This window comes from Apteryx mantelli, chromosome 5 (genome assembly GCF_036417845.1).
Source record: "Apteryx mantelli isolate bAptMan1 chromosome 5, bAptMan1.hap1, whole genome shotgun sequence".
Lineage (NCBI taxonomy): Eukaryota > Metazoa > Chordata > Aves > Apterygiformes > Apterygidae > Apteryx > Apteryx mantelli.
Window position 1 is genome coordinate 34,128,403 of NC_089982.1, and position 17,854 is coordinate 34,146,256.

Here is a 17,854-nt window from a genome sequence, read left to right on the forward strand (position 1 = left end):
GAAGGAATTGATCTTTCTTTTCCTAGAAGGAGAATACCTAGGGAAGAGGACTAGATAGAGCTGACTTTAAAAATATAAAAAGTTGTGATAAATAGGGCATGGATCGATTTTTATCCACATCTACCAGTAGCTGAAGAGAGAAGTGACTGTTTTCAGTTTCAATGAGTATGTAAAATTAGATGGTGAGATTCAACTTTACAGAATATTTAAACACAGGTACAGATTACCTGAGAACAGGCTGTGAAAGCCCTTCCCTAGAATTCAGCAGACATGTCGTGAATGTTTTATATGTGATCCTATCTCACAACAGTCTTTTCCAGCTTCTTGATCTGTAATTTAGTGAACTGCATGCTTGGCAGGGCAGGGGAAGGAGGAAATAGTCTTACTATATGCAAGTATGTTACTTGCACATATTCATTTGAGGTAAAGGTAGCAGGCATAAAACTGAAGGTAAAAAAGAAAAGGGAAGAACAAGAAGATGTTGAAATCTACAGTCCTTACGATGGCAGAAATTATTTTCTTTAACCACATTTGAAACTATGTATGTAAATATAATTGTAAGATGGATCATACTCTGGAAGAACTATAGCTTGCTTCACATGCAACTCTTTTTCAAAGTCTGCAGTATTTCCATTTAGGCAATTGCTATCTGATACATTTGTCTCATGCCCTCTGTATTTTGCACAATAAAATTATCTTTAGATAATTAGATTTTTTTTTTTTAATGTGTTCTGATAAAATGTGCATTCTAATTGGGCACTTCAAGCTGATCATAGCTTGGGTGTGAAATCAGTGATTGGCAGGATGGACACAAATCCATATTCCTCCCCCTGCTCCTTATATTCTTCTCAATTATAAATAATGCTGCACTGTCAGGCATTGCTGCTACTACATTTTGTTGAGATAATAGTGAAGTTCTTAGATCAGGATACCACTGTGCTGACTGTTACACAAGTGTGGAACAGAAAATTGGCCTTGCCATTAAGAACTTATCTGTGATAAGATGTGTCAACATAAGAGCAGACATAGAAAGAAGGAAGAGCAAATGAGGCAGTTTTGACCATTGTGACAGGTAAGTCATCTCAGTGCATCAGTTGTTGGACTGTTGTTGAATTCTGTGATTATAGTGAAGATATTGTCAGGGATACTTCAGTAAATAAATAGTGGACATTAGAGGCATTTGGAGTGCTCTTCCAGCATGCAGGGCAGCCTGTAAGAAATAAAAAATGTGGATTTTTTTTTTTTCCAACTTTGACAAGTGGATGATAGAGCTAGCATACTTGTCAAACCTAAATCACTGTCTCAGTAACATATAATGTATATTGTTGTCTCTGGTCATGGAAGGTCTCAAAAGTGAAGGGAAATTGCCTGAGCTTTTGGACAAAAGAAGGGAGGCTCTGGAGGAGTGTAAAGAGAAGTACATTAACACAGTAATAAGATTAAAGAAAAAAAAGTCTTTGTGACAAAGTTCTCAATGAATATGAATGGGGCAGGAATGGAGTAGTAAAATGGGAATTTGTTATCCTTTTTGAGACATACAGTATAAAAAGTCTGAATGTGGCTGTTTATTTTAACAGGTTTGTTAATAGGAAGGACTCTACTGCAGAGATGAGCTGCATAAGATGTACATAAAGAAAATGTGAGATTTTTTACATATCTTCCATCTGATTAATGAGAAAGAAGGTCAGGTCAAAGACGACATGCAGGAGGATGAGTGACTGGTGCCCATGAGTGGAGAAAAGCATAACATGTAAAGGACTGAGTTGAGCATTAGGAAAGAAGGCCGCTGGATAAGGATTGCTGGCCAGGTGTCTTGGAAGTGAGGCAGTAGGTTTGGGGGGCATAGCAACACAAGGGCATACCTTTTGTGGAGGCTTTTTGACTTACTTGGTTTGAGGAAGTAGGTTGCAGGGAAATGGCCACTGACATGTAGAAATATGATTTTGTCCAGGGTGGCAAGGTGGAATTGCTGAGAGGATGGTGAGAACAAACTGTGAAGGAAGTTGTCACTGCCACAAAATTTCATTTCAAAATTGTGATAATACAATTAGAAGAGACAGGTCCAGAAAAGGACTTGAGATTTGACATCGCAGATCTGATAGAGGTGTAGCTAGTGGCTAAGAAGCTGAGGAAAGGGAGACAAAGCACAGACTCACTACCCAGTATCCACAGGAGAAAGGGAAGACTGCAGAGAACATGAAAATGCCTTTGACATCAGCTGATGTGGTAAAGGACGGGTGGTTAAAAGAGAAGATGGTGGAGAGAGAGCACAAAATCTGCAACAGAGGATATAGTACATCCTCCGTTATAAGTATCTGAGGGGAAAAAAAAAAAAGGACATGTTAAAAATAAATCATTTAGTACAGTCACAGAACCTTTTGTGGCATTAAAATCACCTGAAGGGTTACCTGCAGCAGGGGGCTGCAGGAGGGTGGGCTGGAAAATTGTTGTGCAGGCTGCTAATTCTCAAGTCATGAGGTGCTTTGAGGCATTCTGTGGAGTGCTAAAAACATCCTTTCAGTCGCCCATAGATGCCTATGAATCTGGACAGATTGCAGCCATGGTTGGGTAAACTTGCCGTGTGACTGGAGCAGCCTGTTTTGGAGAGAAAAGCTACGCAGGCCTTTGTAGTGAAGGAAAAGATAAGTGAACTTTCTTATGCGGTGGGCTGTGCTCTTTCTTATCATAAGCACTTACAGAAGTTACTCTATAACAGTAATTCTTGATTATTTCTCCTGTGTGCCTGTGTGCCATCTGAAGATGGAGAGACAGGCTTTTTCTTTTCCTTTTGAATGAACAGTCTTCAAAAGAAAATTACAAGTGTGGGGGGAAATTCTGAATGGAAATACTTTCAGTCTTTTTGAATTTTAGATGGGTAACCGAAAATGCAGCTTAAAATTACATATAAACTGTAGACAGTAAGTACAAAAATCTACATGTGAGCTCTGAAAGCCAGAAACTTTAGCGTGTGATAGAAACTTAAGGAGTCAGTTACATTTATGGTTCTTATGCAGGAGACGGAGCTGTTTTGAGCATAAAATAAAGTAGGCAAGTGCTGAATTCTTTTACAGTGCTTTTTAAAAACAGGATATTATGTGTACCTTCAGAAGAAGAGAGAGAAGATACTATAAGATGATGTTAAAATAAAAAAAAAACCTTATGAAATGTACAAAAGATTTTTTAATTTTTTTAAGTCTATTTAGACTTAAGTCTAAGTTTTTTAAAGTCTATTATTTTTAGTCTATTTCTGACTGTAGCAGAGATGTTCAGAACAGAGGGTCATTGCATAGATTTTATATTGATCATAAACCGATTGTTTATGCTGAAAATCTCCCTTAGCAAAGCTTGATGTGCTGTCAAACCCAGACTAACATGTCTGTGCATCTGCTGGGCTGGATCTGGCTCACACCTATTGAGTTAGGCATGCGTGCAGAGTAAGTGCTTGTCTGTCTACGCCACTCAGTGTTGACATGCTCTGTGTGTGTGTGTGTGTGTGTGTGTGTGTGTGTGTGTGTGTGCCTGCACACATGCACATGTGGCTTTTTTAAGATTCCAGGATCTTTCATTTAAAACCACGAAGAAGCTGACACTAGAGGAAGCTCCAGCAGTGTATCTCAAGATGTATATTATATTACATTAGGGTAGCAATTTACTTGCTCAACTGCTGCAGAGATGATGACTTACTAGACTTAATTAAAAAAAAAAATCCTTTAAGGATTAAAGTGATGTATTTGTCCGTAGTCTTTGAAATTATTTTTTATTTATGTGCACCTTGCATACTGGATGCTTATAGAAAAATGAGTAATATAAAAGTACAAGTTATCAATCAGATACAGTACAGTTGTATATTTTTATGGCAACCACCATTTTCTGTAAATTTTTGTTCAAGGCTATTCTAATATTTTGTTGGCCATTGATTTTAATTAGAACATCTGCATCACACTAAATAGGTTGATTGAGTCATCTCAGAGGGGAATAGTAGAATCATGCAATTACGTATCTGTTGCTGATTCATTATTACAATGGGAAAATCCCATTTCTATTTTAGTCTTTCACACATTCTATAAAGAATGCTGTTTCTTACTTTTCATCAATGCAATTTTGACATTTAATGAAATGGTGCTTTTTGTAACAAGGCTCCCAGTGTTTTGCATTTTGTTCACTTTATGAGAAAACTTCATACAAGTATTTCCATAATTAGAATATTGAATAGAGACTGTATTCCATGATGTAGAAAACAATTTCATTTCTACCTTTATAGAAAAGGAAAAAAACCACCTCAGTGCACACTTCCATACTCGGATCGTTCATAAAGTACGGGTACTAGAACATGAGGAATAAGGAAGATGTACGTGATTCAGAAGGAGAGGGGAGCCTTTTATTATGCTTGTAGGAAAAAGTATTCTTTTTACCTCTCATTAATTTTAATTGTTTTGTCAGTGGGGCAAATATAAAGAAGCTTATGAGAAAAAACTATGAACAAATTCTAGAAGAAATGGTGCCACTAACTGCTCTTAACAAATGAATTAAGAAAAAACTCTTCTGTTCTAAGAAAGTTTCCTGTTCTAGCTGTACTGAATGCAGGAATTATAAAAACAAAACAGGATTCTTGTTATACTCATTTGCATGTTAAATATTCTGGATGCTTTTCCAGCTCCTGGTTATTTCAAAGCAGTCCTAGTGTCTGAGCTCTGGGAACAAACCAAATGACATAGAACGCTCTTTGGTGTGCAGATGACCCCTTCCCTAAAAATCTGCTAATTCAAAATGAAGCAAGTTAATTATTGTGCTCTTTGAAATCATAATAGGCTACTGGGATAAATGAGTAAGTGGCAAAAGAGAATATTTGAGAGTGTCCAAATAGGCAAACAGAACATTCATTTTATTTTATCAGTAATCAGAGTTGTTATTAACATTACTGTTTTCTTGATAGTCTAATTTTAAATATCTTGAATAGGTAAAGTAAGTAATATGTAGCCCAGCAGTAAAGTGTTTGAAACTGAGTTCAGTTGCTCTTTAAAGCAGGCATTAGCTTACACTATTTAACATGTGCAAAATGCATTTATGAGGATGAATTTCAGATCAGAAAGTTGATACTTTAATAGTTTAGTGCTCTGTCCACCCCAAAAAAACAGGTCTGTAGGAGGGCTCAGGGCGTTTGTCAAATGGTATCTATGTCAGAATAAACAAGGCAGTTCATCATGACAAAAATGTTCCTAACTATCCATTAACGTTAATGGGCTCCAAATGAGCTATCCTTGCTCAGAAAAGAGATCATGACAACCTTCTGGGTGGTTTGACAGTGTCACCTTTAATGCTCAGTAACAATTAAAAGGCAAATGGAAGGTTAGGACAGGAATGGCGTGAAATATTATGTCTCTGTAAATCAATAAGAGTGTCCCAGATTTTGTGCGTTTTGTGCAATAATCATTTTCCTTTCTCAGGAAGGAGTTAGTGGAACAAGGAAAGGTGAGAGTGAAGGGGAACAAGATCTGAAATGGCTTCTGCACCAGGAAAAAATAAGCAGCAGCAACTCAGTGAAGCCATGGCAAAGCCTGTAAAATTCAGAATGGAGATTATGAATAGGAAACAATTGTTGCTGTTTCTCTGAAGACAAGAGCTGAAGGATATCAAGTGAAATTATCAGGCAGCAGTATTAAAATAAAAGGAAGTACTTTTTCACACCATGCATAATATACATGGTGGAACTCATTGCCACAGGATGTTGTAGAGGTCAAAAATATCAATGTGCTCAAGAGGGGTGAGACAAGTTCAAAGATGAAAAGTCCATCAGAGGCTGGTAAGCAGAGAATGTGGATGCAGCCTCTACCCTGGGACGTCCCTAAGACGTAGACTGCCCGAAGCTGGGCAAAGTATGCCAGGCTTGCTGTGCCGCTTGTGCTCAGTTTAAACACCTGCAAAGTAGCCACTATCAGAGATGCATAGCGGGCTTCAGAGACTTCACATCTGAGCCAGTATATTTAATCTAATGCTCATCAGCTTGCTTCCTTTCACGATTTTTTATTTATTTATTTATTTTTAAGAATGTCACACTTTTTTTCTTTCCCTCCCCTCCTAACATGGTGGATATGTTGCCTCTTTCAGGCTTCTTGATTTTATTTCTCCCCCTAGAAGGCTGTTACTCTTGAGTCTGTTACCTTCCTGGGAATGCTGGTGCATGATTTGTCTAAATGCATCAGCCTCAAGACATGCATGTTGTTATATACCTGTTGAGCTCTCCTGACTACCTGTGGTCTAATTGACACACCTGTCTTCCCTGTAAGCTTCAGGGGCATCCTGTTTGATTTCTTTTTTTCCCCTTGCATGACCTCAACACCAAACAGACCTAATGACCATCACCCTCAGATCTGTGAAGGTTGTGTGTAGTCAGGGACAAGGGGCAGGGATTGTGGTACACCGTAGCTTTTTGAGGTATCACTTCTCCATAAAAAGCCAAAGAATGAGAGTGTGCGTGGGAGGAAACCTATCTCCTGCCTTTTTTTCTCTCTGCCCTTTTTTTGTTTGTTTGGTTTGGTTTGTTTTTTGTTATCCTATCTTTTTATGTAGGTTTTCTGAGCTGAGGAATTTTCATACATCTCCTAGACTTCCTCACTCCATATGAGTGTGGTGGGATTTAATTTCTGAGCCTGTGTGAGTGCTACAGGAGTTTAAAGCCAGTACAGATATTCCTATTTCTACCTCTAAATCACTGATACCTTGTGTACACGGAGCTGGAAGCAGGAGGGCTATGTTCTGGTCCTTTCATCAGGTCCTTCCTAGGATTGTGCTAGGAAACGGAAGCTGGATAAAGTCATTTTGCAGGCTATAGCTGGCCTGCAGGCCTAAAAGGAGCAGTCTGCTGTATGATGATAGTATGATAATAATACTTTCATTAAAACAATGCTAATAATTGGTTTTCATTTTTGGGATGTGCAAATTGTAATGTACAATGAGTTGCAAGTTCAAGGGATATAGATAGGGGGATAATTATAGAATCATTTGCTTAATTATGTCATTCTTATTTCATGCATCATTGAAACAATGAAAAAGAGTGAAATAATTGTTTAACGCTCAATAGCGTCAATATTTTCCAGTCTCCCAGATAATTTAACAGTCCGGATACACGTATTTGGAGCCTATGTGAATAGGAAGTAGAGAATTATAAAGAGAAGATTAAAAAAAAAAATCCCCGTAACTACTTGGTTTACATCACTAAAATAAAAAGTGGGGTTATGTAACAAAGGAGCCTACTGGAACATGGTACCTGTTGTACCTCTGTATCGATGTTATAGGCATATGGAATCTTCCACTGCAAAAGCAAAGTCTTTCCTGTTGCTTTTCAGATATTGAGAGAGGCAGTTTTTTGACTGGTAACTAATCTTGAATACTGAAGTGACCTTGGTCAAAAGGGGGGTGAATACACGTAAGTGCTGACTCAGGTTAGCAAATTCAAGTAGTAACCTTATGGACCTGTGTCTGTTCTTGATTAAAACAACAGATTTGTATTCTTAGCTGTTGTACTACAGCAGTCAGCATCTGTGTTCTTTCTGTAACCAGAAAACAGGTTAAACAAGTCATACGGTCACGGCATAACCTCTAGTTCCAAGGTATGCTTAAGAAACTGATTACCATGGAAAGAATCTGAAGAGAATCATCAAGATTCTGAAATAAACATTAATGTCCAGCACTGAGATTTTCTGATGCCCATGTAGTTCAGTTTTAAATTAAAAAACAGACTTCCCTTAAGTGTGTTTTGTTAAGAAATGCTTTTGTAGAATCGTAAGACTATTTGATCATTGTAAAAAGAGCACTGTGCTTCTGTGCTTGCAGATGCTGTGAAGCCACCCGTCAGTTCTTTACAAGCATCTGCTGAGTTACCCTTGCCCATCAACACTTCACCACCTTCTACACAAGCAGAATCTTCCCTACCTCCTCCTTATCAGCTTATTAACATCCCCCCAATGGAGTCTTCCTCTGGTCAAGAAGATCCTCAAGACTACCTACTGCTAATAAACTGTCAGAGTAAAAAACCTGAACCTATGAAGTAAGTGACCTTTTTCTTAATAGCATTTGTTTGCATAGGCCAAAGATGTTTGTGTTGATAACTTTTTTTTTTTATTGACAAGTCGCTGAAAATTTGGATGCATGTAGTCTAGGGGGGAGTTGTCTGTAACTGTTACTTCTCTTTTTTCTGTGCTTGAACATCTTGTAGCAGTAGTAAGTTGTTTGATCAGTGCTAGACCCATATTGCATTCTTCAAAAGTGTGTACAGTAATTGCCAATATGAAGCGTCAGATTAATGCAGTGATTCCAGGGACAACTTTATAGCCTGGAGTGATGTACAGCACACAGAGTGAAGTACCACCCTTTCTTTAGCCACACCCTGGTGTGTTTCAGTCGAGTCTGGAACTAGAAGAAGCTGGAGGAATTTAGCATTCCTGCCTTTCTGGTACTCGGCACTCCAGTTCTGCCAGTTGAACCTTTCACAGAAAGGATTCAGTATTATAGAATGAAATTTGTTATCAGCTGCCAGGTTACCACATCACTGAATATAGCAATCCTCAAATGGCATTTGTAGCCATATTACCAACATGGTTTAGACTCAATCAAGAATCCTTATGAGTAAAAGATAATTATTTTATGATGACTTGGAGTACAGGAGACTCAAACCACTCAATTTCTGTGTCTTGAGTTTTATGGGGTCTTAACTTTTTCCTGAAGAATACATATTAAAAAAACTATAGCTGAAATAAGTCATATTCATTACAAAGAGTACCTGCCCAGGTAATTCTCCAGAGGAGTGTGCAATGTTAAATTTTAAGGAAACAATTGAGAACTTTTGCTCAATGAAATGTATACATATTCCTCCAACTGCTACTTCTAACTGAAACAGATGTACAGCACCTCCTGCATAGCAAAATACAATATCTGATGGTAACTATCTGGCAGACATCACTTTGTTTTTTCAGAATGGATCGTGGTGGCCAAACTTAGAACAGGCTGCCCAGGGACTTTGTGGAATCTCCATTTTTCAAGATTTAAAAAAGTGGACTGGATGAGGCTCTGAGCAACCTCATTTGACTTTGAAGTTGCCTCCACTGAGAGGAGTTGGGGTGGGGAGGAGAGTTAGACCACATGAGCTCCAGAAGCCCCTTCCAGCCTTGATTATTCTGTGAGAGAACATTATAAATCTCTCTGGCAAGCTTCTTTTTTGTGATAATATGAAATAACGTCTGCTGAGGTATTTCCAGAAAAACAAAACTAAACAAAACTGCATATTGTTTTTGTGATTGAGGAAATGTGCGTTGAAGGTTGAGGAAAGTTTCCTTTGAAAGTGTTTTCATGAGTAGTTCACACATTCCCTTAGGGCCATACCTTTTAGTGGCGGTGCCTTCTTCATCAACACCTTGGTGCTCTGCCAGTTTTACCTGTGCCATGTGCTCTCTGTTCCCTTGGCATTTTCATCTTGCTCTGTTGTGCCTGAGGACTTTCCTGCTCCATTTACTGACGATTACATGGTAGGAAAGCATCCACCCTTGCAATCTTTCATGTAAAACAGAATGCAGAATGAGCCTGCCGGTCCCCCAGCGCAGGGAGCGTACAGGTTACAGGCAGCACAGCGTGCCCCAAAACGTCCTGTGAGAGAAGGGAATGCCCAGTGTTTAGTTTCTTAAAGTATGAAAGGTTTGAATGTTCAGTGACATTTAGAAGCTGGTGGTAATGGTGGCTGCGAGGAATGTTATCGTTCCTGCTAAATGTTATGCCAGTTCTTCTTTGGTTTGTTTCATTTCTAGATTGGTTTGGCAGAGAAATCGTTGGTTTTCATTTTAGGGCCCTGGCTTATCAGAAGTATGTCAGGGTGCCGGTTTGGTTCTGCAAGGGATGGGCACAGAAGGGATTTCTAAAACCATGCAAAGAGTGTTTTTTAGATTTGTCAAGGTTGAGATGTGTAATTGACTTTCTGATGATTGTAGTTGTGTGGATTGTGGGTTAAGTAGAAGGAGTGAAGTCTGAGGGCACCATGAAAAGGGGCACAAAATGGGGCAAGGTGGAGAGTCCTATAGTGGGTAGCCTGCACATTTTGTTGGGGAACACATAGGTGCCGCAGGAGAGTAAATATTTTGGGGTTAGGGAAAGCAGAGTATCCTATGGAGATAAAACAGACAAAGGAACCGAGAAGGGAATGGATAAAGTATTTGGGAGTGTGGAGATGGTTTAAATAAGTGATGTTTTTATAGAAGTATTTGAAGGCAGTGAACATAAGCATTGTGGTTAGTTGCGAATGATGGGCTTACTGTATTATATTTAAATAAGTTTGCTAATTGGGTATGTCCTTTTATTAAGAAGGCTGTAATAAGGAAAATTCAGAATAATAGCTATGCTGGAGTTTCAGTTCCACTTAAGGAAGTTGTTTGTTTCATCTTTGATACAGTTGGTATCCTGCCAAGTTTTGCTAAATTTGGGCTAGAGTATAGTTGATATAGACCCTTTCCTATGGATGTAGAACTTTGTTTATCTGTGTAGCCTATGATTAAGATGATCATTTAGAGAACATTGTTTGCATTACTCCAATCCACCCCCTAACAAGTGAAGAAGAAATAAATGGCTCTGTCATTTTCCCATTAATTCCTATATTTGGAATAATTAATCTGTGAATTTGATGATACAGCTTTTATTATTTCTTTGTGGGAAAAATATTTTGTGTGCCAATACTCATTAGAAGTAAAGCATAAGTTATAATTCAATAGGCAGATATTATTACTTGAATGGTTTATTTTTATAATGATTTCTCTTTAGACCTTGAAGCTTCCAATATGCAGATCGCACACTTTCTATTCTAATCTTGCATGTTACTTTATAGATAATCTGGGAATCAATGAATTTTATTTCAGGGCTTTGGGGTTCTTTTACGGGTAAGGTGGGTAACTGGAAAAATACAGGAAGCAGCTAAGCTATTTGTTTGGAATTTTTAAGAGTTCTTGTGTTTTGAACTAATCAAATAAGTAATTTCCACGTGCTTCACTGCTGTGTCCTGCAATGTACCATATACCGTTGTGAGAATATCACATATTATTGGACACAGTACTTGCAGTTGTACTAATCATGCTGTATTTTGGCTAAAATAATGCAGTTTTATGCCCTGATCTCTATTGACTTGAGAAAGAGTATTGTTTGACTGGAGCATTTAGTGAGATTCAAAGGTTCATGTTTGGATAATACATAAAAAAAAATGCAATGAAAGACTCTTTCCAAAACTTTATTGTTCTGGGTCATTCGAGAGGTATATTCAGGTATTAAATGCTGTCTTCCTCATCTTTCTTGTGTTTATGAACCAGCCAAGGGTCATCCTTTATCTCTGAAGAAGGGCAGGAATACCTTCTATTAGAAGATTTTGAAAGTAAAAAGATTCCATTGCAGTGAGTGAACAATAGCTGTTTTTGGAATGTGTGAGAAATTAATCACAGAGCCATTAACTTGCTTGAAAATATTCTTTGTTTGAGACGTCCTGCATGGTGTTCCGTAAGTTTTAACAGGGGGAAAAAAAACCATGTAACCCTGGCTTCCGTTTTCTGGAAATAACTGTAGTCAAGATAGAGCTGTTTGTTTGTTTGTTTGTTTATTACTCCTCATTTTTTATTATGTTTGCTTTTTCTGTCCCAGATTACTGGCACACAAGACTAATTTTGCTACTGCTTTCTGTTTATAGTATTCTGTTTGATTTGTAGTATTGATTGCTGCAGCTGGGAAAAGAATCAGCTTGAACAGATGAGTGGTCAAGCCAGACCATATACAGAATATTCAAATTATGATGGTTATTCCTCTGACTAAAACACTTTGACAGAGAACTAGGACAGAATTTTTAATTAGTTTTTAATGCATAGGAGCAGGCTTGCTTATTTGACATTATATGGTCATTCCATTCAGAAACTTTCCTGGAATGTGTGCGCCTCCCCACTTCCAAATGCACAAATTTTATATATCTATATCTATATATATTTATATGTATATATGGAGAACACAAGCACATTTGAGTGTGACACCGTGTCCCCACACCTTTTCCCACGTCTGCTCTGTGCATCTTAATGTCTAGTGCTTGTAGATCAGCAGGCTATATAGTTATTTCTTGATGCATGGAAAGAGGTGTCCAGCCTTAGCACTAAGTATAGAATAGTTTTGCCACTGTTAGCATAATTTGCAGATGTGTGTTGCACATGTGATAGCGCCATGAGTTCATGTCGCAGTCCATCCTCTATTTATAAATAGGGTTAATAATTTTCCTTGTGTTATATCTAACTTGGCCTTTATTTTAAATTGGGGAGAACAGATACTTTAATACTTATCTTAATAACCAGTTTTGAGTAGATTATTTAAGCCAAATGGATTTTTGTTGTTGTTGCTGAGCTGTTTTGAAGTGCATGGAAAAATTATGAATTTCAAAAAAATAAAAAACCCACAGAAGTTAAGCTGCTTGCATCTGAGATCCTTTAAATAAGCAGGACTAAAATCTGTTCCTGAGCTCTGGTCCTAACCTCGCTTCCCTTGAGATAACATATGATTCAAATATACAGTGTAGATTTTCAAAATTGTACGTGTTGTTCTTATCATGACAAACAGTTAATATTGACTTTTGAAAACTATTTAAACTTAATAGATTGAATTTCCTGTCTTCATTTCTGTGTGAATTGCTGCTCTCTTGGCCTTTGTTTCAGGCTGTCCTCAAACTTGGACTTGCAAAATCAGATTAGCTACAACCCGTTCATATTTTGAAAAAGCAAGTGACTGGCTTGACTGCTTCATGTCATGATTTTTGAAAGTCCGCTTTCAAAAGTGCTTGTGATCAAGAAAGAATAAGAAAAAGCATTCAGTCAGAAATAGAAAAACTCTTAAATTTAAACATGATAGCATCGTTGTTTACATATGATGGGTAATCCTGAAGCATTAGCATCATACATGCACTGTATGCATCTTGAGCTTTGGTTATATACACCTGCATGTTGTGCATCTTTAGAGTCAAATATAACTTGTTATCATTAGAATGTGTCTTCATGTCTGTTTAAAACCACCATCATGCCCAGAACTGGTAATAATTTTAAGGAATGTTCCATTGCGTGTGTGTGTGCGTATAAATACTTTGAATGTCATTTGAGTTCTGGTGCATGGTTAAATGGATTAAAGTGATCCCAGGACATGTACAAGCCATGAATTGAAAAATAAAATTGAGTATGTGCTTTTTTGATTATGTGCATTTCTGTACTGTTTTCATAAGATAAATAGTGGTGTTTATATTTTATTTCTGTAGTTTTGGAAATACTTCCATTTGAAAGTATATCCTAGTGAACTGAAACTAACAATTTTGGTTCTATAATTGATTGTCAGTGTCCTGCTTCTCTAGACTGCCTATTTTATTTTTATAGCATGTAAAACACAGACCAAGATTCTTGCTATACTTGCTCATGTGAAACGTGTGACTTTTGCTGGAAGTTTGGTCCGAATGCATACCGCAGAACTAGAAGAATACATCTTGAACGAGAGGAACTTTTGAATGAACCTTTCGAGTAAATACAAAGGGCTGCTGAAGGGGCTAAGCTCAATGTCTTAGTAGTCACACAATATGTTCGTGTCTTGTAATGCACTCTGTAACCTTACGCCTTTTTTTTTTTTTTTTTTTTTAGTCCTATGTGCTGTATTTTTGCAGTTGTGTTAAGTTTTTGCATTCACTCAGAAACCAGAGTGAAAAGTAAAAGAGCAGTGGTTCATTACTGAACTTTGGAAGCTCTGAGATGAAGCGTAGTAAAGTGTTAGCAAAGAGAGGAGACATGTCCAACATGGTCAGCAACAGAAGGAATATGGGAAGTTTCGCTTGGTTAAGCCAAGAATAAATACTTGATAAGAAAGTTACTCATCTTTTTGGAGATCTGTTAAATTAAATGCAATTAATATTTAGTCACCTAGTCACCAATTCTGACCAGTGAGAGAGAATGTAAAAATCTACATTAATAATTGAAGCAAAATTAATATAGTTTTTCTAATGAAAAAAATTAAAGAACAAAGAACCAGGTAATAGAAAGAGGTGCCATAAAGCGAGAGAAGAACTCTCATAAGCCTCTCGAACTAATGAAAGACAGTGTTTCTGCTATTAAACGGGAAAAAAACGGTTAGGTGAATGATGTCTTGCTTGACTTCAGATGTCCAGTCTAAGCTAATTGGATTTCCTTGGTAGCTGACAGAGAGAGGCACTTCGGGAGTGATTCATGCAGTTTTAGACAGATATCTAAGAAGAATGGATTGTCTTTCCCACTGTCTCCATTTCTCCAGCGACAGTAGAGGAAGCCTAAATGAATAGCTAAACTGGATTCCTTTCTTCTCAGATTACTAGAAACCATGGAGATAAATCCAACCCTCCCATAAGTGAGAAAGTTTTGTGTGATATTATCAACAAATTGAAATTTGAATAATACATAGTGGCTGTGATCACTTCAGAAAGAGAGCCTCTTAAAATAAGGAGAAAATGCTTCTTGTGATACTTACACTGCTGGGTTTTTTTTTGTTTTTTTTTTGTATTTTATTCCTTAGAAAAGTTTTGTAAACTGTTTGGTCCGGTTGCTTAATAGAGCTTAATAAGAGTAGCAGCAGCAACTATTCAGGACCCACAGAGAGAGAGACACAACCCTATATATATATTATATGTATGCATATACATACATATAAATAAGCACAATGGTATGGTTCTGTGGTAATGAGAACAGGAAATATCATGGTATGATCGGTAAAACTGTGTGGACTTCATTAATTCCACCTGTCTTAATATTTGTCATCATTCTGACTTGCATTTAAACTAGGAGTCAGACTTATAGCAAAATTTCCCTGTCTGGAGTGAGATATCTGGGGAGTTCTACCCAGGAAAAAAAGTCTGCAGCAGGTTTACTTCCCCTGTTGGTTAGAACCAGTATTAGTGAGTGCTATTCTCATAAAAGATGGAATTTTCAAAGAAATCAAAGGCAAACCACTGTCTACTTTTATCTAGCAATGCTGCCTTAACTTGAGTTCAAGACAAAAGCATTCAGTTTTTGCACATACACCTTATGGATTTTTTTTTTTCTTGCTGTAAGAGCAGGCCATCCTTCTCCTATTTCTTGTTTTAGCTGTTATTTCTCTCTCCTTTATGTATTTTGAATCAGGTTTGTACTGTCAATAAATAACTTTAGGCATGCACGATGTGGTGTTGCAGGCAATCATATTTTTGCTTTAACATTTTTTCATATTCATTAAAAAAACCTAGCAAGTACTGTAAAACCAGGGAGTGAGTGCAATGTTTTCACCTTAGCAGTGCCATTAAAGTGCTAGTAGTTTGCAGCATGGCCTAAGAAGCTTAAAAACAAACAAAAAAACCCAACAACAACAAAAAGAATCCCCCTAGCCCCCAAACAAACAAGCCGTGCTCCAGATTGGCTTGGTATCTGTCTGGAAATCACTTACTTTATGAAACAGCAGCAGCTTGTTGAGCTGCTGCTAAAGCTGCACTCTTGTGTTGTTTTGTTTCACATGCATGGGTTTGTATGTATATAATTACTTAGGATTCTTCTTTTTAAGTACTATTGTTTGTTTAATAATCGACTTCCTGCACTTTAAAAAAAAATAAAAAAGAAATTGGAAGAGACAGACTTTTCAATTGTTTATATTTTAAAAGTTGTGTTTATAATTCGTAATGTTTGGTTTTTATATGTTCATCAACATTTTAATCTTATGTGTAGATCTCACGCTGACTCGGCAAAATCCACCTCCTCTGAAACAGACTGCAATGATAATGTGCCCTCCCACAAAAATCCTGCTCCATCAGTGGGCAAGCATGCTGTGAATGGCTTTTTTCAGCAGCAAGGAGTCTATGACTCTCCACCTTCTCGTACTGGACTGGCATCGGCAGACTGCAGCCTTTATAACCTGCCTAGGAGTTATTCACAGGATGTTTTACCAAAGGCAGCATCTCCGTCAGGGACTGATGCAGAAGGAGAGCAACATGTTTTCAATACCCCTTCAGCAACATCTTCGTTAGATGCACAGATGAGACATATCTCCATTAGTTATGACATTCCCCCCACGCCTGGAGGTACTTACCAGATTCCACGAACTTTTCCAGAAGGAACGTTGCCTCAGACTTCAAAACTGGAGACGATTCCAGATATTCCTCCACCTCGACCACCAAAACCTCACCACGCTTCAGATCGATCTCCTGTGGAAACCTGTAGCATTACTCGCACTGCTTCAGACACTGATAATAGTTACTGCATCCCTACAGCAGGAATGCCGCCCTCACGCAGTAATACCATTTCAACTGTAGATTTGAATATCTTTCGTAAAGGTCAGTATTCCTTGTTTTAGTCTGCTCTTCCAGAAGTTGTATGTTAAATGACCTTAATCTTGTGCAACTGGTTAAAACATTCTTTATGCTTGTCCAGCAGTCTGATAAGCACAAGCCTGTTCCTTGCAGCATTTCTTTCAGAGCAACTGTACTGTCAGCTGCTGTTCTAAGGCAGCATCTGAAAAATTGTGCCATTTTTGTAAGGCAGGCTTCAGAAAAGTTGGCTGTAACTTGAGTTAATCTGACATGCGATTGGCGATGCTATAACTCTGTAGAATTTGTTTTCTTCTCATGTGTCATCAGCAAGAGGAAAGACCCCACATTTTATCTGGAGGTATGTAACTGTAACTGATCTGGCTTTCAGGATCTCCTATTGATGTCAATGTTTGCCAAGGAAAAAGGAGGTTGGCAAAGGACAGAATGCCTCGGCTTAATTTTCAGACTCTGTATTTAGTAGATAGGATGGATAGGTAAGAAATTATTATGCTGTAACTGCAAGAGGAGATGAAGTTTGAAGCTTAGTTTAATGAAGAAACACCCCATGGACTAGAAATGCTGGAGTTTCTCTCAAAATGACAGCTGAGGGTTCCCCCTCATGCTAAGGTGTCAGTGCATGTCTGAAAACAAACTGGGACCATTCAGGGTTTTTTTTCTGAACTATATGAGGGGCCGTTTTGGTCTTTAACAAGTGTGTAGCCTTTCACGAAGCAGCCTGTGATTCTACTGTTTAAAATAGGTAGGAAAGAGGAAAAAAGTTGCAGGAAAACATCAAAACAGCAAAGCACAGAACATTGATAAAGTATATTTGTTGCACTGGGGCATTCAGTCTTAGCTGGACATACTTGAAACCCCACATATCTTTATGGTGTTACTAGTCTTCAGAAAACAGAGGGGATCATTGTTGCTAGTAAGCTCATATAGTTGAGTTCAGCACTGGTGCTTCCTCTCAGTCTTTCAGAATGACTGAAGTCAGGTTTGCATCTGGTCGTCCCAATCCACTGAGGGGCTGAAAGCATTTGGCTGAATTCACTGGAAGTTAGTACAGTATATACCCAGTGCTCCCATATGAACCCTGATCTGGTTCTTGGAGCCATAAAGCTTTGTATTTCTCTCCTTGAGATGCAGTTTTTAAATTAAAATTAAATTTGTTAATTATAGTCCTTATAGTCATTTAAATGTTGGCGCTTCCAGGCTTGTTAATATATTGCTGTTACTGTTTTTCCTTTAGCAGCCAGGTATTAGCAAATCTGGTGCAGCTACTTCTAGTTAAGCAATTGCTGTTGCTTGTTTTTCTGCCTGTTGTTGTTATTATTTGCTTGTTTGTTTGTTTTTCCCCCTGTTCTCACACTCTCAAATTTAAACTAAAGAAAGGTTTGAGAGGTCGAGAATGGGAAGTGGATGTTTATTGTTATAGAGGACAGTGGTTCTAGTGTTGTTAATAACTCTTGGGCTAGCTTCACTCCTTTCAGGTTCCTAAGGCAGGTGAACAAAACAGTG

The 17,854-nt window shown here is 37.9% G+C and overlaps 1 protein-coding gene across 4 annotated transcripts in view; it reads left to right on the forward strand.

Moving 5' to 3' along the window:
* Positions 1 to 17,854, forward strand: part of GAB1 (GRB2 associated binding protein 1) — a 102,600-nt gene that overhangs the window by 61,370 nt on the left and 23,376 nt on the right. For all 4 annotated transcript variants that reach the window (XM_067297773.1, XM_067297770.1, XM_067297772.1 and 1 more), the window contains exons 3-4: positions 7,831 to 8,044; positions 15,753 to 16,357. In XM_067297773.1, the coding sequence (XP_067153874.1) occupies positions 7,831 to 8,044; positions 15,753 to 16,357 (819 nt within the window). The remainder of the gene's footprint in view (positions 1 to 7,830; positions 8,045 to 15,752; positions 16,358 to 17,854) is intronic.